This window comes from Ochotona curzoniae, unplaced genomic scaffold (genome assembly GCF_017591425.1).
Source record: "Ochotona curzoniae isolate NIBS_2020 unplaced genomic scaffold, NIBS_Ocur_1.0 scaffold_3835, whole genome shotgun sequence".
NCBI classification, from domain to species: Eukaryota; Metazoa; Chordata; class Mammalia; order Lagomorpha; family Ochotonidae; genus Ochotona; species Ochotona curzoniae.
In genome coordinates, this window is record NW_024467114.1 from 25,769,761 (window position 1) to 25,784,431 (window position 14,671).

The 14,671-nt window shown below is 41.2% G+C and overlaps 1 protein-coding gene across 1 annotated transcript in view; it reads left to right on the forward strand.

Annotated features, from left to right (window-relative positions):
* Window positions 1–14,671, forward strand: part of HIBADH (3-hydroxyisobutyrate dehydrogenase) — a 102,113-nt gene that overhangs the window by 16,938 nt on the left and 70,504 nt on the right. Inside the window, exons 3-4 of the mRNA XM_040965049.1 lie at window positions 7,286–7,395; window positions 9,830–9,951. Of these exons, the coding sequence (XP_040820983.1) occupies window positions 7,286–7,395; window positions 9,830–9,951 (232 nt within the window). The remainder of the gene's footprint in view (window positions 1–7,285; window positions 7,396–9,829; window positions 9,952–14,671) is intronic.

The following is a 14,671-nucleotide window of genomic DNA, read 5'->3' on the forward strand; positions in this document are numbered from 1 at the left end:
ATTTTTTTTGTTGTTGTTAGTAGGTTCTTTTTGTTTTTAAAGATTTGTTTATTTGAAATCCAGAGTTACAAGAAGGGAGAAAGAGTGAGAGAGAGAGAGAGGGTGATTTTGTTTTGTTTTTTATGTGCTATTTCACAGCCCAGGTCCCAGGAGCTAGTGCTTTAGAGTAATTTTCTAACACAAATAGAATTTGTAGTCTTGCTTCTCCACAAACAGAAATGATATAGTGTGAAAGTCATGAGGACAGACTCTCCAAGATTCCGGGATGAAATGAGAGGATTCTGGGACACGGACTCAGTTGCCTGTTCATGGTGTGTACATGCAGCTAGGGGAAAGCAGGGTCATGGGCAGCCTGGTGAAGAGTGAGGACTGGCCTCCCACTGCGAGGACAGCTGCCTCCCTGAGTTCTCGTGGCCCATATTGGGGCAGGAAAGTCTGATCCTTGTGCCATCTTCCCATCTTTGGTTCTCTTCCTGTGCATGTCTTACTCTGAGCCCCTATGAATGTTGGTTCTGTCAGCCATCGTGGGCAGGACAGTGTGACAGGAGGAGGATAAAGGGTGATGAGGCTTCAGGCCCAAGGGGAATGTCTGTCATAACTGAGCGAAAATATTTGCTGGTAAGTGGTTTGCCTTGGCAGCTTTAGCAAATGTTTGGAAACATGCTGTGCTATTTGAACAAGTGTGATTTCCTCAGAGCTGTATTTTAAGAGGTAATAGCAATTTGGGTGAATAAGTTTGGGTACATAAAAGTAGCAATTTTTATTATTTTATAGCCCGTATCTAATGTTTAAGAATCTTAGGTAAAAGGAAAAATTAGTTTCATTTTTCTGTAAGGCATAAGTAAGATTTGAGATGAGTTGAAAAAATACTTACGGGAAAAATACACTTGGAAAAACCTTGACACTTCCAAGGCTGCCCTCCCAACTCCTATAATAATGCCTTTTAGGGATTAAAGGTGAAAAATTTAGGATCTGTTTGTGTTATGTGCATTTGAAGTCTGCTACCACTGCCCCGCCTCCCCCTGACTACAGTCAGTGAAGTCAGTGAGGTGAGAGGCAAAGAGAACAGAAGGTTATGTTTTTTTTCCTCCTGAAAAAAAGGCTGGCAAGGCTGGCAAACTGATCGCAGATTGTGCCTGTGCCTTTAGGGGGAGATTTGCAGGGAGGAAATGAATAAAAGGCAGTCGGCTGCTTCCAAGGCTCCTCAGACATTTCCCTAAATATACTTATTTTTAAAGGAAGCACTCTGGAATTTATTATTTCACGTATGAGTTGTTTCCTGGAAGAGCTGAACTTTGAGGTTCACATGTTAAATTCCTTTCTTTCTGCCTCTTGAATCTGTTTTTTTCCTAGTAGGCGGCTACTTTGCCTACCTGTAGTTCCAGGTGAAAAGGGGCTTTCTTTTATCCATTTAAAAGTTCGTTCATTCATTCAAAAGGCAGAGTAATGAGTGGAGGTGGGGAGTGTGGAGGGAGGAAAGCCAGAAAGAGAAGTCTTTTGGGACAGTCAAGTGGAGTAACAGGCTAATCCTGTGCCCTGTGGTGCCAAATCCCACCTAGGCACCAGTTCATGTTGTGGTTGCTCCATTTCCAGCCCATCTCTCTGCTTATGACAGGCTAAAACAGTGGAGGATGGCCAGGTCCTTGGGCTCCTGCTCCATGTGGGAGAACCAGAAGCTCCTGATCTCAAGCTTTGGATCAGCTCAGCTCTGGCTGTTGTAGCCATTTGGGGAGTGAACCAGCAGGTGGAAGACCTTCTGTCTCTCCTTTCTCTGTAAAATCTGCTTTCCAATGAAAAGAATCTTAAAAAAAAAAAGAGGTCTTTCATCTGCTGCTTCATCTCCTCCCCCCACCCCCTGTTTTTTTTCTGTTTAAAGAAAACCATTACTTATTTCTTAGCATATAAGTATTTTTAATAGATTCATTTTTTACAAATTTTTTTTATGTAAAATGAGCAATACAGATTTCGGACCATGCCGATTCCTCCCGCTCTAATTTCCCTCCTGCCCATGTTCTCCACCCACTCTCCTACTCCTTATTTCTTGTTCTTTAAAAAAATTTTTTTTTCAATGACGTATTTTTGTTTTACTTCACAATCATAGGCTAAACATTCCATTGGGGTAAAGATTTCAAGAAATTAGGAAAAAATACTATTCCTCAAGAATGTGAATGCTGGCTGCAAACCATAATCGACTCTCCAGAGGCCTCTGCCATTCATAGAGCTTACTTTTTGTATGTTCTCTGTATTCATTACCACAGATCAGGGAAAATGTGTGATATCTGCCTTTTCACAGTTGCCTTATTTCACTATGCAAATGGTTTCCAGTTGCATCCATTTTATTGCTAAAGACACGATTTCATTCTTTTATGGTTGAGTATTATTCTATAGTGTATATTGCATGACATTTTCTTTATCTGATCATGTGTTGATGGACATCTGGGTTAATTCCATATCTTGGCTCTTGTTAATTGAGCTGCAGTAAACAGAGGTGTATAAACATCTCTCTTGTATGCTTTTTTCCTTAAATGCCTGCAACTGCTAGGGCAGGGCTAGGCTAATACCAGAAGCCCAATGTGGTTAGCAGGGGCTAATGGCTGGAGACATTGGTTGCTGCTTTCCCAGGCGTGTTAGCAGTACGTTGGATTGGAAGCAGAACAAACTGGGACTGCTGTGATATGGGGATGGCATTCTGCAAGTAATAGCTTAATTTACTATACCACAATGTTAACTCCAAATTTCCTCACCTTACAAAGTGAGGTAATAATAGTGCCTTCTTGAGTCTAGAGAACCTCGGCCTGAGGCCACAGCAGTTACTGAAATTGTTGTTGTCTCTGTGCCAAGTTTCTCTACACTCTTTATTCCCCGGCACTGCACCCGCAAACTTGTGAGTCACCAAGTGCTTTGGAGGAGAATTGCAGATGCATTTCTGAAAGAATGATGATACAGTTGAAACTAACAGGGGTGTGGATGATCTGACAAGTGTCCCTGCATGAGTCTGCTCTGTACTGTCACTTCTGTCCCATGATTATTTCATGGAAGACTCTGGTTTCCCTTTATGACTTAAGCTATAGTATCAAATACTTGTGACTTGGGCTTCGTTTATAGTGTCTGGGATTTTCCTGGAGATGCTGACCCATGCCAGAAGTCTGGGACATGTGCACCATTTCTGCATGTTTTCTGGTTGAACTAGGCTTAATTAGGTTCTGTCTTTCGTTTTCTCTTTAAAAACTTGGAAGCTATTTTGTTGTTCCTGGGTTGTAAGGCTGAATATGTTTGGTGAAGTCAGTCTCTTGGGACCTAATCTGGCACCCGCTCAGGTCTTGTTAAAATGAGAACTTGAAAAGCCTCTTGCTGAGTGGGCTCCATCATTGTTGCCCAAATACTTCAAGATGTAAGCACAAGCCATTTTGTCCATTTTTAAAGTGTACTGTAATTTTTAAGTAACAGTATGTAGAAAACTTTGAACGATTTAAAAACACAGGAATGGCAAGTTTAATAAGATCACTTTCATGTTGTTTCGTTGCAAGTTTCTGTTATGCATCTGGCTTCCTAGGAAGTAATGCTGAACTTAAGTGGCTGCTTTGTCTAGGGACAGCCAGATTTTTCTCTTCAAATATTGCAGCTTGGCAGCAGTTGTTTCCTTCCAGTGGACATGTAAACGGGAGGTGTGTGTGGTTCCTTCAGATTAGTCATGCTCCTTTTCCCTCCACTCCCTCCAGCAAAACAGATTTGGTCATTTTATCTTTATTCTGTTTTCTGCTTATAGTACATACTTGTCATTAGTGCATACTAACATACAATAGATCAAAGTTAAAAACATACGAGTTGGCTGTACGAATTCTTAAACTGTGTGTGTTGTGATAGCCACAGGAATTGTAGTTTTTCTGCAATCAAAATTGCAATCGTAGAAAAGTAGAGTCATTTTGTTTCATAAGACTACACAAATCAGCGACTTGGAATTAGCAGGAGATGTTTCTGGGACAGCCTTCGTGACCAGAATAAACTCATGGTGCAGAGGCAGCCGGGCCAGTGACCACCCACAGGGGTGGAGATGTTGAGGACCCGCATGATGCCAGTGCTATTTGGACTGGGCCATTCCAGGTACTTGTGGTTTTAGCCGTTTGTCACAGGCTGTAGCTTCATAGAACTAGTTCCCTTTTCTGCAGATAGCACTCAGTGGTAACCAAAATCCCTATTGTTTTATAGATTTGGAAGCTGAAAGCAGAGAGGTTAAGAGGTTTGCACAAAATTGTGCATGACTTCTTGGCTGAGCTGCAGGTGAAGCTGGGTCCCGGGCACCCCAAATTAGTGTCCTTTCACTGATCCATGCTGTCTTTGCTCATCCATCCAATTAGCAAATGTAATCAAAGGGGCTATAATTAGTTTAGCTCCTACAGGCTTTTGTGGTTAGTGTTAGATTGGCAACTAGGTTGGCTCCCCTTACTCCCCATTTTGAGTCATTGCCAAATTTTGTTAGTCACGTATTGTGTCTTCACACCAGTGGCCAGATTATTTGAATATATATGTCTAATAAGTGTGCATGTGTAGTGCAAACTAGAGATCTTTGATAGTGTACCAGATGTGTACAGTCATTAGTTGTAGAAGCGCTGTGGCCACTATGGTAGTGATGTTCTGACTCTCACTAGCATTGTGTGTCTTTCCAGGCCTGTAAGCTTTGGTATTGCTTTCTTATGTAACCAAGGGTTGGCAGAACTCTGGCAACCTGAGCATCCCAAGAAGCAGATGCAAGGGATGCAGGGGGCTAATTGGCCACCCCATGTACTTGGCAGTTGCAGCAATTGGCACTGCCAGTTCGTGGGTATGAGAAACTTGGAGGTGTGAAGCACCCTTCCATCTGAGACAATTATGAATGCCCTATTGAGTACACCTCCCAGGGAGTCTTCTAGGTGGAATTGATTTTCTGCCAGTGGAACTTTGTCCATTTTTTAAGAGGAACTCTGAAGTAGACAGACTTTTGGGCTTACTGATATCCCTGAAAGATGAGAGGGGGAGCTGCAGTAGAAGAAAGGAAGGTGAAAGGATACATCAGTTTGCACTCATTCCAGTTGGGCCGACCCAGTGGGATTCTTTAAGTAACCTCTATTGACACAGTCTAGAAGTAGAGATTGTATGATGCCTGTGGCTTTTCCTTTCATCTTTCCCATTCCTGTGTTGTACTTCCACTGAGTACTTGAACTGTTTGCCAGGAAATAGTGGTATCTATGTGAGTGTAAGAAACATTTTGATGTAACTCAAGTCTGTCTTTGTAATTTGATAGAAATTTTTTTCTCAGAATTATTTGTGACAAATCCTTATTATATATCTAATTGTGGATGTCCAACGTATCTCAGTGTAGACTGAAGTACTCTGTTGTCTTTAAAATGAATCATTGAAACAAAATTTTAATTTGTGTTAGGTCTGAGATATCTTACAATACTGTTTTCTGTCCTGTTATATACCAAGTGGTAGAGCATTTGCTTATCTGAAATGTTAGAGATTGAATTGGGAAATTGTGTCATGTTAAAACTGTATATATCCAGAATTTGGTTTAGAAGCTGGTAGTTTCTTATGGAAAGTTGGAATGTAATTACTTTTAGCTTGTAATATTTAGATTACTCACTATGTTTGACTTTTATTTTTTTCACTTTCGTCAAATACACATAAAAGATAAAAGGGAATGTTATGTAACCTTCCATCACATGAAAAGCAGAGACATGCCCATTTGCTGAGACACTGAACACGTCGCATCACTACACATTTGCCAACAGAAAACAGTGTCTACATACGTACATACTGTGTGTAAAGTCGTCTCTGTTTTTACATACACCAGTTATTCTGAAGAACAGTCTTCAGTTACATGCCTTTTAGTCCACTTGTCTTTTTTAAGAGAAAAGGCATTTGTGAAAATTAGGGTGATGGAGTCTTCCATTAAAGGAATTTGAGTCAAGGAGTGTATGCCTGGCTTACTTCTGACTTTGGTTACCAGTCCCTGCCCGCTTGAGGTGTCAATGGGAGCCTGTGAGAGCTGGGGTTGGGAAGAAAAGCATGAGTGCATGTCAACCTGTATGTGGTGTATAGAAAGGATAGATAGAGCCTCTTAAAAGGATTGATTTTTGAGTTTCTTCTTTTTTAAAGTTTTATTGTTTATTTTTACTTGAAAGAGTTGCAGGGTTGACAGAGAGAGAAATTTAAAGTTTTATTATTTTACTTGGAAGAATTACGGGTGGGATGGAGGGAAAAAAGAGTGTGGGAGAGAGAGAGAGATCTTCCATCCACTGATTCACTCCTTAAATGGCTGCAATGGCTGAAGCTGGGCTTTACTGAAACTGGGAGCCAGAAGCTTGGTACAGGGACCCAAGGCCGTGGGTTGTTCTCTGCTGCCCTTCCAGGCCATCAGCAGGGAGGAATAGCCTGTTTGGATACTGTACTGGTCCTAGGATTTATTTATTTCAAAGACAGAGTTAAACAAAGCAACATAGATATTTTATTTGCTGCTTTACTCCGCAAGTGGCCTCAACCACGGGTGGCGGGGTGTGGCCCGGCTGAAGCCAAGAACCTGGACCTCCATTCAGATCTCCCACCTGGGTGGCAAGATTCCAAGCACTTGGGGCATCTTTGCTGCTTAAGCAGAGAGCCAGGTTGGGAGTGGAGCAATTGGGACTTGAGCTGTAGCCATTTGGCATGCCAAAGTCGCAGGCTGGTGGCCATTGCACCACAGTGTCAGTCCCTTTGCCTTCTAATATGTTAGTGGTCCTTATTAGGGTTGGGGTGGGAGTTAGGAAAGTATCCTGATGGCACTCCAAATCACTGCGTTAAGTACTAACATCTCATCTTGTCCTCAGTTTTTCTGTTGTGAAACACTTTTTTTTTTTTTTCCTGAAAATGTAAACTGGAAAATGGTGGCAATTGGGATTTGAGATTTTGCTGGGGATCAAATTGCGGATGAACCCTGTTGGGCTCCCAGGTTGTTGACACAAAGTTTACTGCGTAAGAATCCAAGCTGGGGGAGCTCTGCTCAGGACTGTTGGGGCTTTCCTCTTATCCCATCACCTTCCTTCATATTTCAGAAAATAAACAGTAAGTTTGAGTCCACAGAAAACCACATGTGGACATGCGTGAGGAGCAGACATCCCATTTTCTGCTGTAAGTTTTTCTTTTTGGTCATTTGGAAACTAGGGTCAGTTCTTACACACTGGGATGCAGGAAAAAGTGGATCTTGCTGTGCCGCACGGATGGCTTGTATGATCGTTTAAGTAATGTATCTTTGCCATTTTGTTTTTTAAAGGTAGTGTCTTCCCCGGCAGACGTAGCCGAAAAAGCGGACAGAATTATTACGATGCTGCCCACCAGCATCAATGCGATAGAGGCTTATTCTGGAGCAAATGGAATTCTAAAGTATGTATTTCTTAACTGCCAGTATTTTCTTGTTCCAGTAGTTCATGTATCTCACATTTGTTAGAACCATTAGCAAATGCAGTTGTGCTTTTGTTAAGCCTTTCAATATTGTTTTCTTATTTTATAAAGTGAACAGTCTGGTTTCTTTCTCATTGTAAAGGGCTTGGTTTTTCACTGAAGTCAAGTATGTGACTTTGGGGAATAAGGCTTTTGGTGTTTTTTTTTCCCCTCTAGTTTTTCTTCTTTAACTCTGGCATTAAACTTGCCCTTTCATTGGTAACATGTTTAAAAGACCTTTAAAGTATGCATTTTAAACCATACAACTGTTACGAGCATAATTTTCTTACAGCTTATAGAAATTCAGAGAAAGGTTTCTATGAAAAATAAAACAAAACATTGGAAAGAACACCATTATTTAGCATTTTATTGTATAATAAAAAGTTACTGTATGTCCTCTGGCTTAATACATGTGTAGTAAGAACTTGGGGAATTTGGAATTAAAGGTTAGCAGTAGCTCTTTAAATAAAATTATAATTTAGGTCAGCGTTTCCTAGCCAGTACTGTCTTCCCCAGCTCTAACTTTTTGATTAATTGCTGCTTATTTCCAAACCTTTGTGGTTATGTTAAGATGATTTAAGTTCTCAACTTAGTTTAGTGGTGATGTCCTTGGTTTTGTTGTTCAGTTTCAGCAGAGGTAGGATAAACTAGAAAACCTTGTAGGCACACAGAGGATAAAAGAAAGGGTTTGATTTCAAGAAGCTGTATTACATGAAACAAAAGTTTTTGGGAAATGGCATTGCTTTAGAAAACTAACAAACTTGGAAGCAATAGACACTTGGATATTAGGCAGAAAACTGATAAAACAAATGTTTAGGTTTCAGGGAAGGTTGAAAGACAGTCATTTTGGGTAGGGCCTGAAGCCCACAGTGTGTGTGGTCCCTGGCTCCTGAGCTGTCTCCTTAGCTCTTCTGTTCAGCTGTTGCCCTGCTTTTGCTCTCTGGGAACAGTTGACTGAGAACTTGTATGGGGACACAAGTGGACATTTAGGTTATTAATATCCTTTACTTAGATGTCATGGTCATGGGCTAACAGAACAGTGTTGTCTGAACAGTGCTGTAAAAGAATTTGGCCTGGGTTTGACTTAATTTTAATTTCTTCTCATGGGTGGTTCTTTATTTCCTTCTGAATCAGGATCATTTCATTACACCCAGGGCATGTAGAATTGTTGGAATTGTTTCCCATGTGTTTGAAGACTTTAGATCTTAAACACACACACACGCACATACGCACAGGGTCACAGAGGATGGAAATCTTATTTTTTTATTAAGATAAAGCCTGCACATTGACGGGTTCCCTAATAGAGGATACTGTTTTCTTTTGTGGACTATGCGCAAGCATGGCATTCAAACCACAGCAAATCCATAGGTCTACAATTTTTGTTGAAACCATTTTGTGTGCCATTTTTTTTTTTTTACCATGGAAAAATTTTGCTTTAATGCTTAGTAGTTTCTATCAATTTTTTTAAAGTTTTGTCCTTCCCTGTCTGTATTGATTCCTTTCTCGTTTCCCCATCATGTATCTGTGTCTGCTGGGTAATTCTTTGGTGAGAACTTTGGGCAGTTTGAAGTTTTTCATGCAATTAATAATTTATGTGAGAGTTTTTTAGCCAGTAAAGGTAGGTGCAGCCTTATTGATAACAAAGGAAATGGGAAGCTGTATGTTGTGCACTTAGAGTACAAGCAAATGTTTTCTTGAAAGAATGTACTTTACCTATTGAAATACAATATATTTGAAAAGACCGATTTCCTCTTTTCCAATACATGCATGTAAATTTACCATGAAGAACAGAAAGACTTTGTGGAGCTACAAATTCATTCCCATATTTTACTTCCTACCCCGTTGATATTTTATTTTGCCTCTTAAAAATTGCAGTTTTATAGACATGCTCTCCTGGAGTAAAAGCTTCAATTTCAGTTGCTCATGTTTTTGTGGAAATGATACAGATATGTCAAATCTGCAATATGGCTTGTTAAAGACAAAATAAATTACTTTTTAAGACCCAGCTACTTCACAAACAAAAATTTAAATCCTATCAAATACCCTTTAAAAGTTAATAGGTATTTTAAATTGCCTCCATCTTAGCTACTAAACTATGGTTAGTATGTGTTGCACCTGAAACCAGAATTTATATACCGTGTAGTTTATTAGATTTTTTTTTTTTTTGGATTGTTTCAAAGTTGGGTTTACTTTGAACTATAACTGATCTGGAAATGAATATGAGATTTTTTGAGCCAGTTGTAAGTAATAATATTTTTAATAGTAGATAAAAGACCTCTTTGATAAGTGACAGCTTTTTTTTTTTTGCAGATTCTGATCCTTTATGAAATGTTTATTCAGAGTTATAAACCATAAATATTTTTATTTATTTACTTAGAAAAGTGAAGAAAGGCTCATTATTAATAGATTCCAGTACTATTGATCCTGCAGTTTCAAAAGAATTGGCCAAAGAAGTTGAGAAAGTGGGAGCAGTTTTCATGGATGCCCCTGTTTCTGGTGGTAAGTGGAGACTAAAATGCACACACAGCAATTTCTGCCTGTCAGAAGCGGTAGTTAACGGTTGTGTGGAACTCAAGCTGCTTTTAGTTATTTTTGGTTCCATTATAGGGTTTGCAATCTCTCATAAAAACCCAAACTAAGATAAAACTACACTTGATCTTAGCCAAAAGGCCGAGAAGCGAATCAAACTAAGATAAAACTGACACGCTGTTCAGTACCTCTCACCTGGCATAGAAGGACATCACGATTTTGAAAAGTAGCGAAATCTTCGGTCAAGTTACTATGGATAGGCGAAGGTCAGTTTCTAGAAAATCTAACCTTTCAGAACTAACGCTAGAAGTAATTAGCTTGATTAATCCTGCAACCATTAAAAGACACTGAAGAAATGGTAAGAAAAAAATGCTGCACAAGGGAGACATTAGGCCAAGTGGTTTTGCAGGTGAATGTTATCATCACTTCTGGGAGTGGCTCATTGGTCCCCAATTTGTTCTGTAAAACCTGCTTAACTCATATTTTAAAACCAGACACATTAAAAAATTGTATGTAGTTGACTTGAGGCATGAATATAGACATAAAAATTTTAAGGTGTCCATTAGCAAACTATTTAAATGTGTAAAAGAGATCAAATACTGCAACCAAGTTTGGTTTAGTCCATAGATGTAGAGATAGCTTAATGTTAGAAAATCTGTAAATATAAGTTACCACATTAACATATTTAAATGTTGTATGATCATCTCAATAAAAGAAGGATACCCAATAATGGAATTTTAAAAGCTTTCTTGTATTAGATTTTTTTTTAAATTTATTTATTTTTATTAGATGGATATACAGAGGAGGAGAGACAGAGAGGAAGATCTTCTCTCCGATGGCCCACTCCCCAAGTGACGGCAACGGCCGGAGCTGAGCCAATCCAAAGCCAGGAGCCAGGTGCTCCTCCGGGTCCGCTGCGCAGGAGCAGGGTCCCAAGGCCCTGGGCTGTCCTTGACTGCTTTCCCAGGCCACAGTCAGGGAGCCAGATATGAAGCAGGGCCGCCGGGATTAGAACCGGCGACCACATGGGATCCTGGTGCATGCAAGGCAAGGACTTTAACCACTATGCTATCATGATGGGCCCTGTATTTGATATTAATAGCAGATAATTAAATATTTTGGAATATCAGAATTATAGATAGGATTTTTCATGATTTCCAAATTTTTCAAAGTTATTGCATAATCATTTAACTTTGTGTGTGTAGGTATGCATTCATGCCAGTATGGCAGTTAATGGAACATAATTTCTATTATATGTACATTTTGGAATTTGAAAATATAAGTCAATTTCTGTTTTTTCACAAAAAGTTTAATGATCTTATTATAAAGCTATCTTATATTTTTAACATAATTTTTAATACTGTTTATGTAGTTGAGAGGGATGCATACCCATGTGGGGTCTCCAGTTAGGGTGGGAGGGTTGACGTATGGAGGAAGGTGAGTGGGACAAATGTTTCAAAAACAAATTTTTTTTGAAGCAAACAGAGAAGGAGAGTGACCAAATTAGCAGTTTGGTCATTTGATGACACCTTAGACCCCGATGTAGGCAGGAGTGTTCTGAGGGTGTTACTTGACAGTTCTGAGACATTATTGGCTTTATTGCACCAGGGTTGAGAAAATCTTCCCAAAGTCTGTTGGCTGACCAAGTCCAACTTAGTGCATCCATAGGCCCAGGAGCATGTCGCAAAGCTTGGCCTGGAGAGTGGTCCAACTTGTTCTGCTTTCCATCTTCTGATGTGGCTCTCTGCTGGCCTAGTTGAGCTGGCTGTAATATCCTCTGTGTGCATCTGGGCATGCTGTCCACTGCACAAATATCAGCAACTGAGGAGGCCCAGTTCTGATAAATGCACTCTAAGGTCTTACCACATGTATTGTGATATTCCCTGTTGCCAGGATTTGAGTCCAGCAGTCTAGTTGGGGAGCCCCCAAGACCTCACCTGACTTGACTCTAGTGTGTGTCGGTCAGTACAGGGTCAGGTTCGGTCTGTCATCTGCACCAGTCAACATACATGCTGGTGGATGCAGCTGTCTGGTCAGTTCTGCCTTCAAACCCCATCTCTCATGAGAACTGATGGGTGCAGCAGTGTAGCCCAGCCCAGCCTGCCATAGGTCTGACTTCATGCACATCAGCAGGTGCTATAACCTAGTCAGGATGACTTACAGTAACCCCCACCAGACCCACCCCCAGCCCCAGTTTTAGCATGTGTTGGCAGGTACTGAGGCCTATCCCTGTTGGTCCCACATTCCATCTGGCTCTTATACACACATAGGTGCTACAGCTTAGCTGAGTCTACCCTGCTCCCAGACTTGGCCCACATGTATGCCAGTGGGTGCTGCTGCTTTGCCCAGCCTGGCCCACCCCCAACCCTAGCTGTCATGCTAACCAGTGGGAGCCGCAGCCCAGTCAGTAAGTGCCCACAGTTCTCCTTCCAGGCCCGCTCATAGTCCTGGATCTTGTGCGTGCTAGGGGTCCATCCTGACATGACACTTACACAGTCCTACCACTTGCCACTGTCCTGCCTGTCTTGGCCTGACCTGCTCCTACTCCCAGCTCTCAACAGTGGAAGCAGTGCCCCACTGGAGGAATCCCCAAAGTTCCCCTACCAGGCCCACTCCCAGTCCTGGGTCTTGTGTATGCCAGTAGGTGCTGCAGCCCAGTCTGAGATGGCCTGCCTGCAGTCTCTGAATTCAGTTGTGCTACAGCTTGGCTGAGTCTGGCCTGCTCCCATTCCCAGCTCTTATAGCAGGTACAGCAGCCTAGCCCAGCCAGGTCCATCCACAGCGCTTGTGTGAACTAGCAGGTGTTGTAGTCCAATCCAGCCTGGCCTGTACCCCGTCCTGACTCTTTCTCATGCCAGTGTGTGCCATGGCTTGGCCCTACCTGGTCCACTGCCAGACCCAGCTCAAACATGTGCTAATGGGTGCTGTAGCCCACCTGACCTGCCCTGCTCTTAGCCCCTGTTCTTGCACTCACCGGTGGGAGCTGTGGCCTAACAGGAATTCCTGTTTCCTCTGCCATTCCCATTCCCAGCCCCTGATCTCATGTGTGCTGGCAGGTGCTGCAGCCTGACATGGCTGTCCCCCTCATCCTGACACTCTCCAGTGGGTACTAATTACTCCCCAGATGGCTGCAACTGCCAGGGCTGCGCCAGACTGAAGCTGGGAGTTTCATTCAGGTCTCCCACTTGGGTGGCAGGAGCCCAAACATTTCTGTCATCTACTACTGCTTTTCCCAAGTCCTTAGCAGGGAGCTGGATTAGAGATTGAGGACCCATTTAGAATGGCAGCTTTACCTGTTGTTCCATGATTCCTGCCCCAAGGTTAGTTTTTTCCCAAAAAAGTGATATAGATGTTGTTGTACCTGTATGCTTCACCTTCAATATGACCTCATCCCTTGTTAAAAGTTACCCATTTGTAAACTACTAATTTCTTTGGACATTGTCCTCATAAAATTCTCATAAAACATGAATGATTTCATTATTCCTGCATACAAAGATCATCATCAGTTTGATACTGTTCTTGCTTCAATCTTTAGCAGAATTCGTGATATTACGATAAGGGCTTTTTTTTTTTTTTTTGCCCATATCCCTGCATATTGTCTGAAATGTATCTGCTGTGTGACCAGACCTTGCCTCCCCTCTGCTTGGCTGAGTGTGCCAATCTGTACTAACCTGTGGCTTCCCTGTCTCTCTCCTCCTGCTTGGCTTTGGGTATACAACACACTGAGCTTTCCCTATTAATAGCGTCTCATGTTAGCATATTTGTCAGTTTATAAAATACATGCTACTTTCCTATGTTTTTAAAATATAAACTCCTATTTTTCCTATCACTTGCAACATTTAGTAATCTGCATCCTATGTTCATATGGAGGATTTGTGTTTATTTTAACACCTATGTATGAGGGAGGGGATGGTATTTGTCTTTCTGTGTCTTAATTTCACTCAATTCGATAGTCTAAGCTTCTGTCCAATTTCCTGCAAGTGATGGGATTTTATTTTTTAAATGACTGGATAGTGGATGTGTTCTGTAGCTTGCTTTCTTACTGTATATGCTGTTCTTGAGTTTCATCTGTGTTACTGTCATGTGTAACATGACAGTGTTCCTGACTTAGTGAGTACATTTGTAAAAAACAAAACACAGAAAAAAAAAGCAAAAAACAAAACAAAACAAAAAAAACCCCTCCTTGAAACGAAATAGCTACTCAGGTGAGCACCAGGCAGCTTTGTTCCCTGTGTCAGGGCTTATAGTTTGGCAGCCCTCCTTGGTTAAATATCCATGTTCACAGCCTGCAGTGTTTGGGAATCACATAGTTGTTAGCATGTAGTACATTTGTTTTAGCTGTTCTGTGATACCCTATGTAAGAATTTCATGTTGTTATTTCTATTGTGGTGTACCTTTGGATTAAATTTTGTCTTTTTGTCTCATTTTCCCCAGCATAATGATTGGAACATAATTGCTCTCAGTAAATATTTAAAAACTTGGTTTGAGTTTGGCTAGAGAAACTAACATGTTTGTGGGAGAACCATGATAATCCCATTTTACTGAGTGTGTATCATCTAGAGCTGCTCAGCATAGTGCTGTTGGCTAGAAGAACGAAGACTGGTGGACTTGGGGACATCCATCCTCTGACTTGTTGAGGCAGAGCTAGCCTGGCTCAAGCCAGAAGCTTGAAACGTCATCTTGGTCTCAT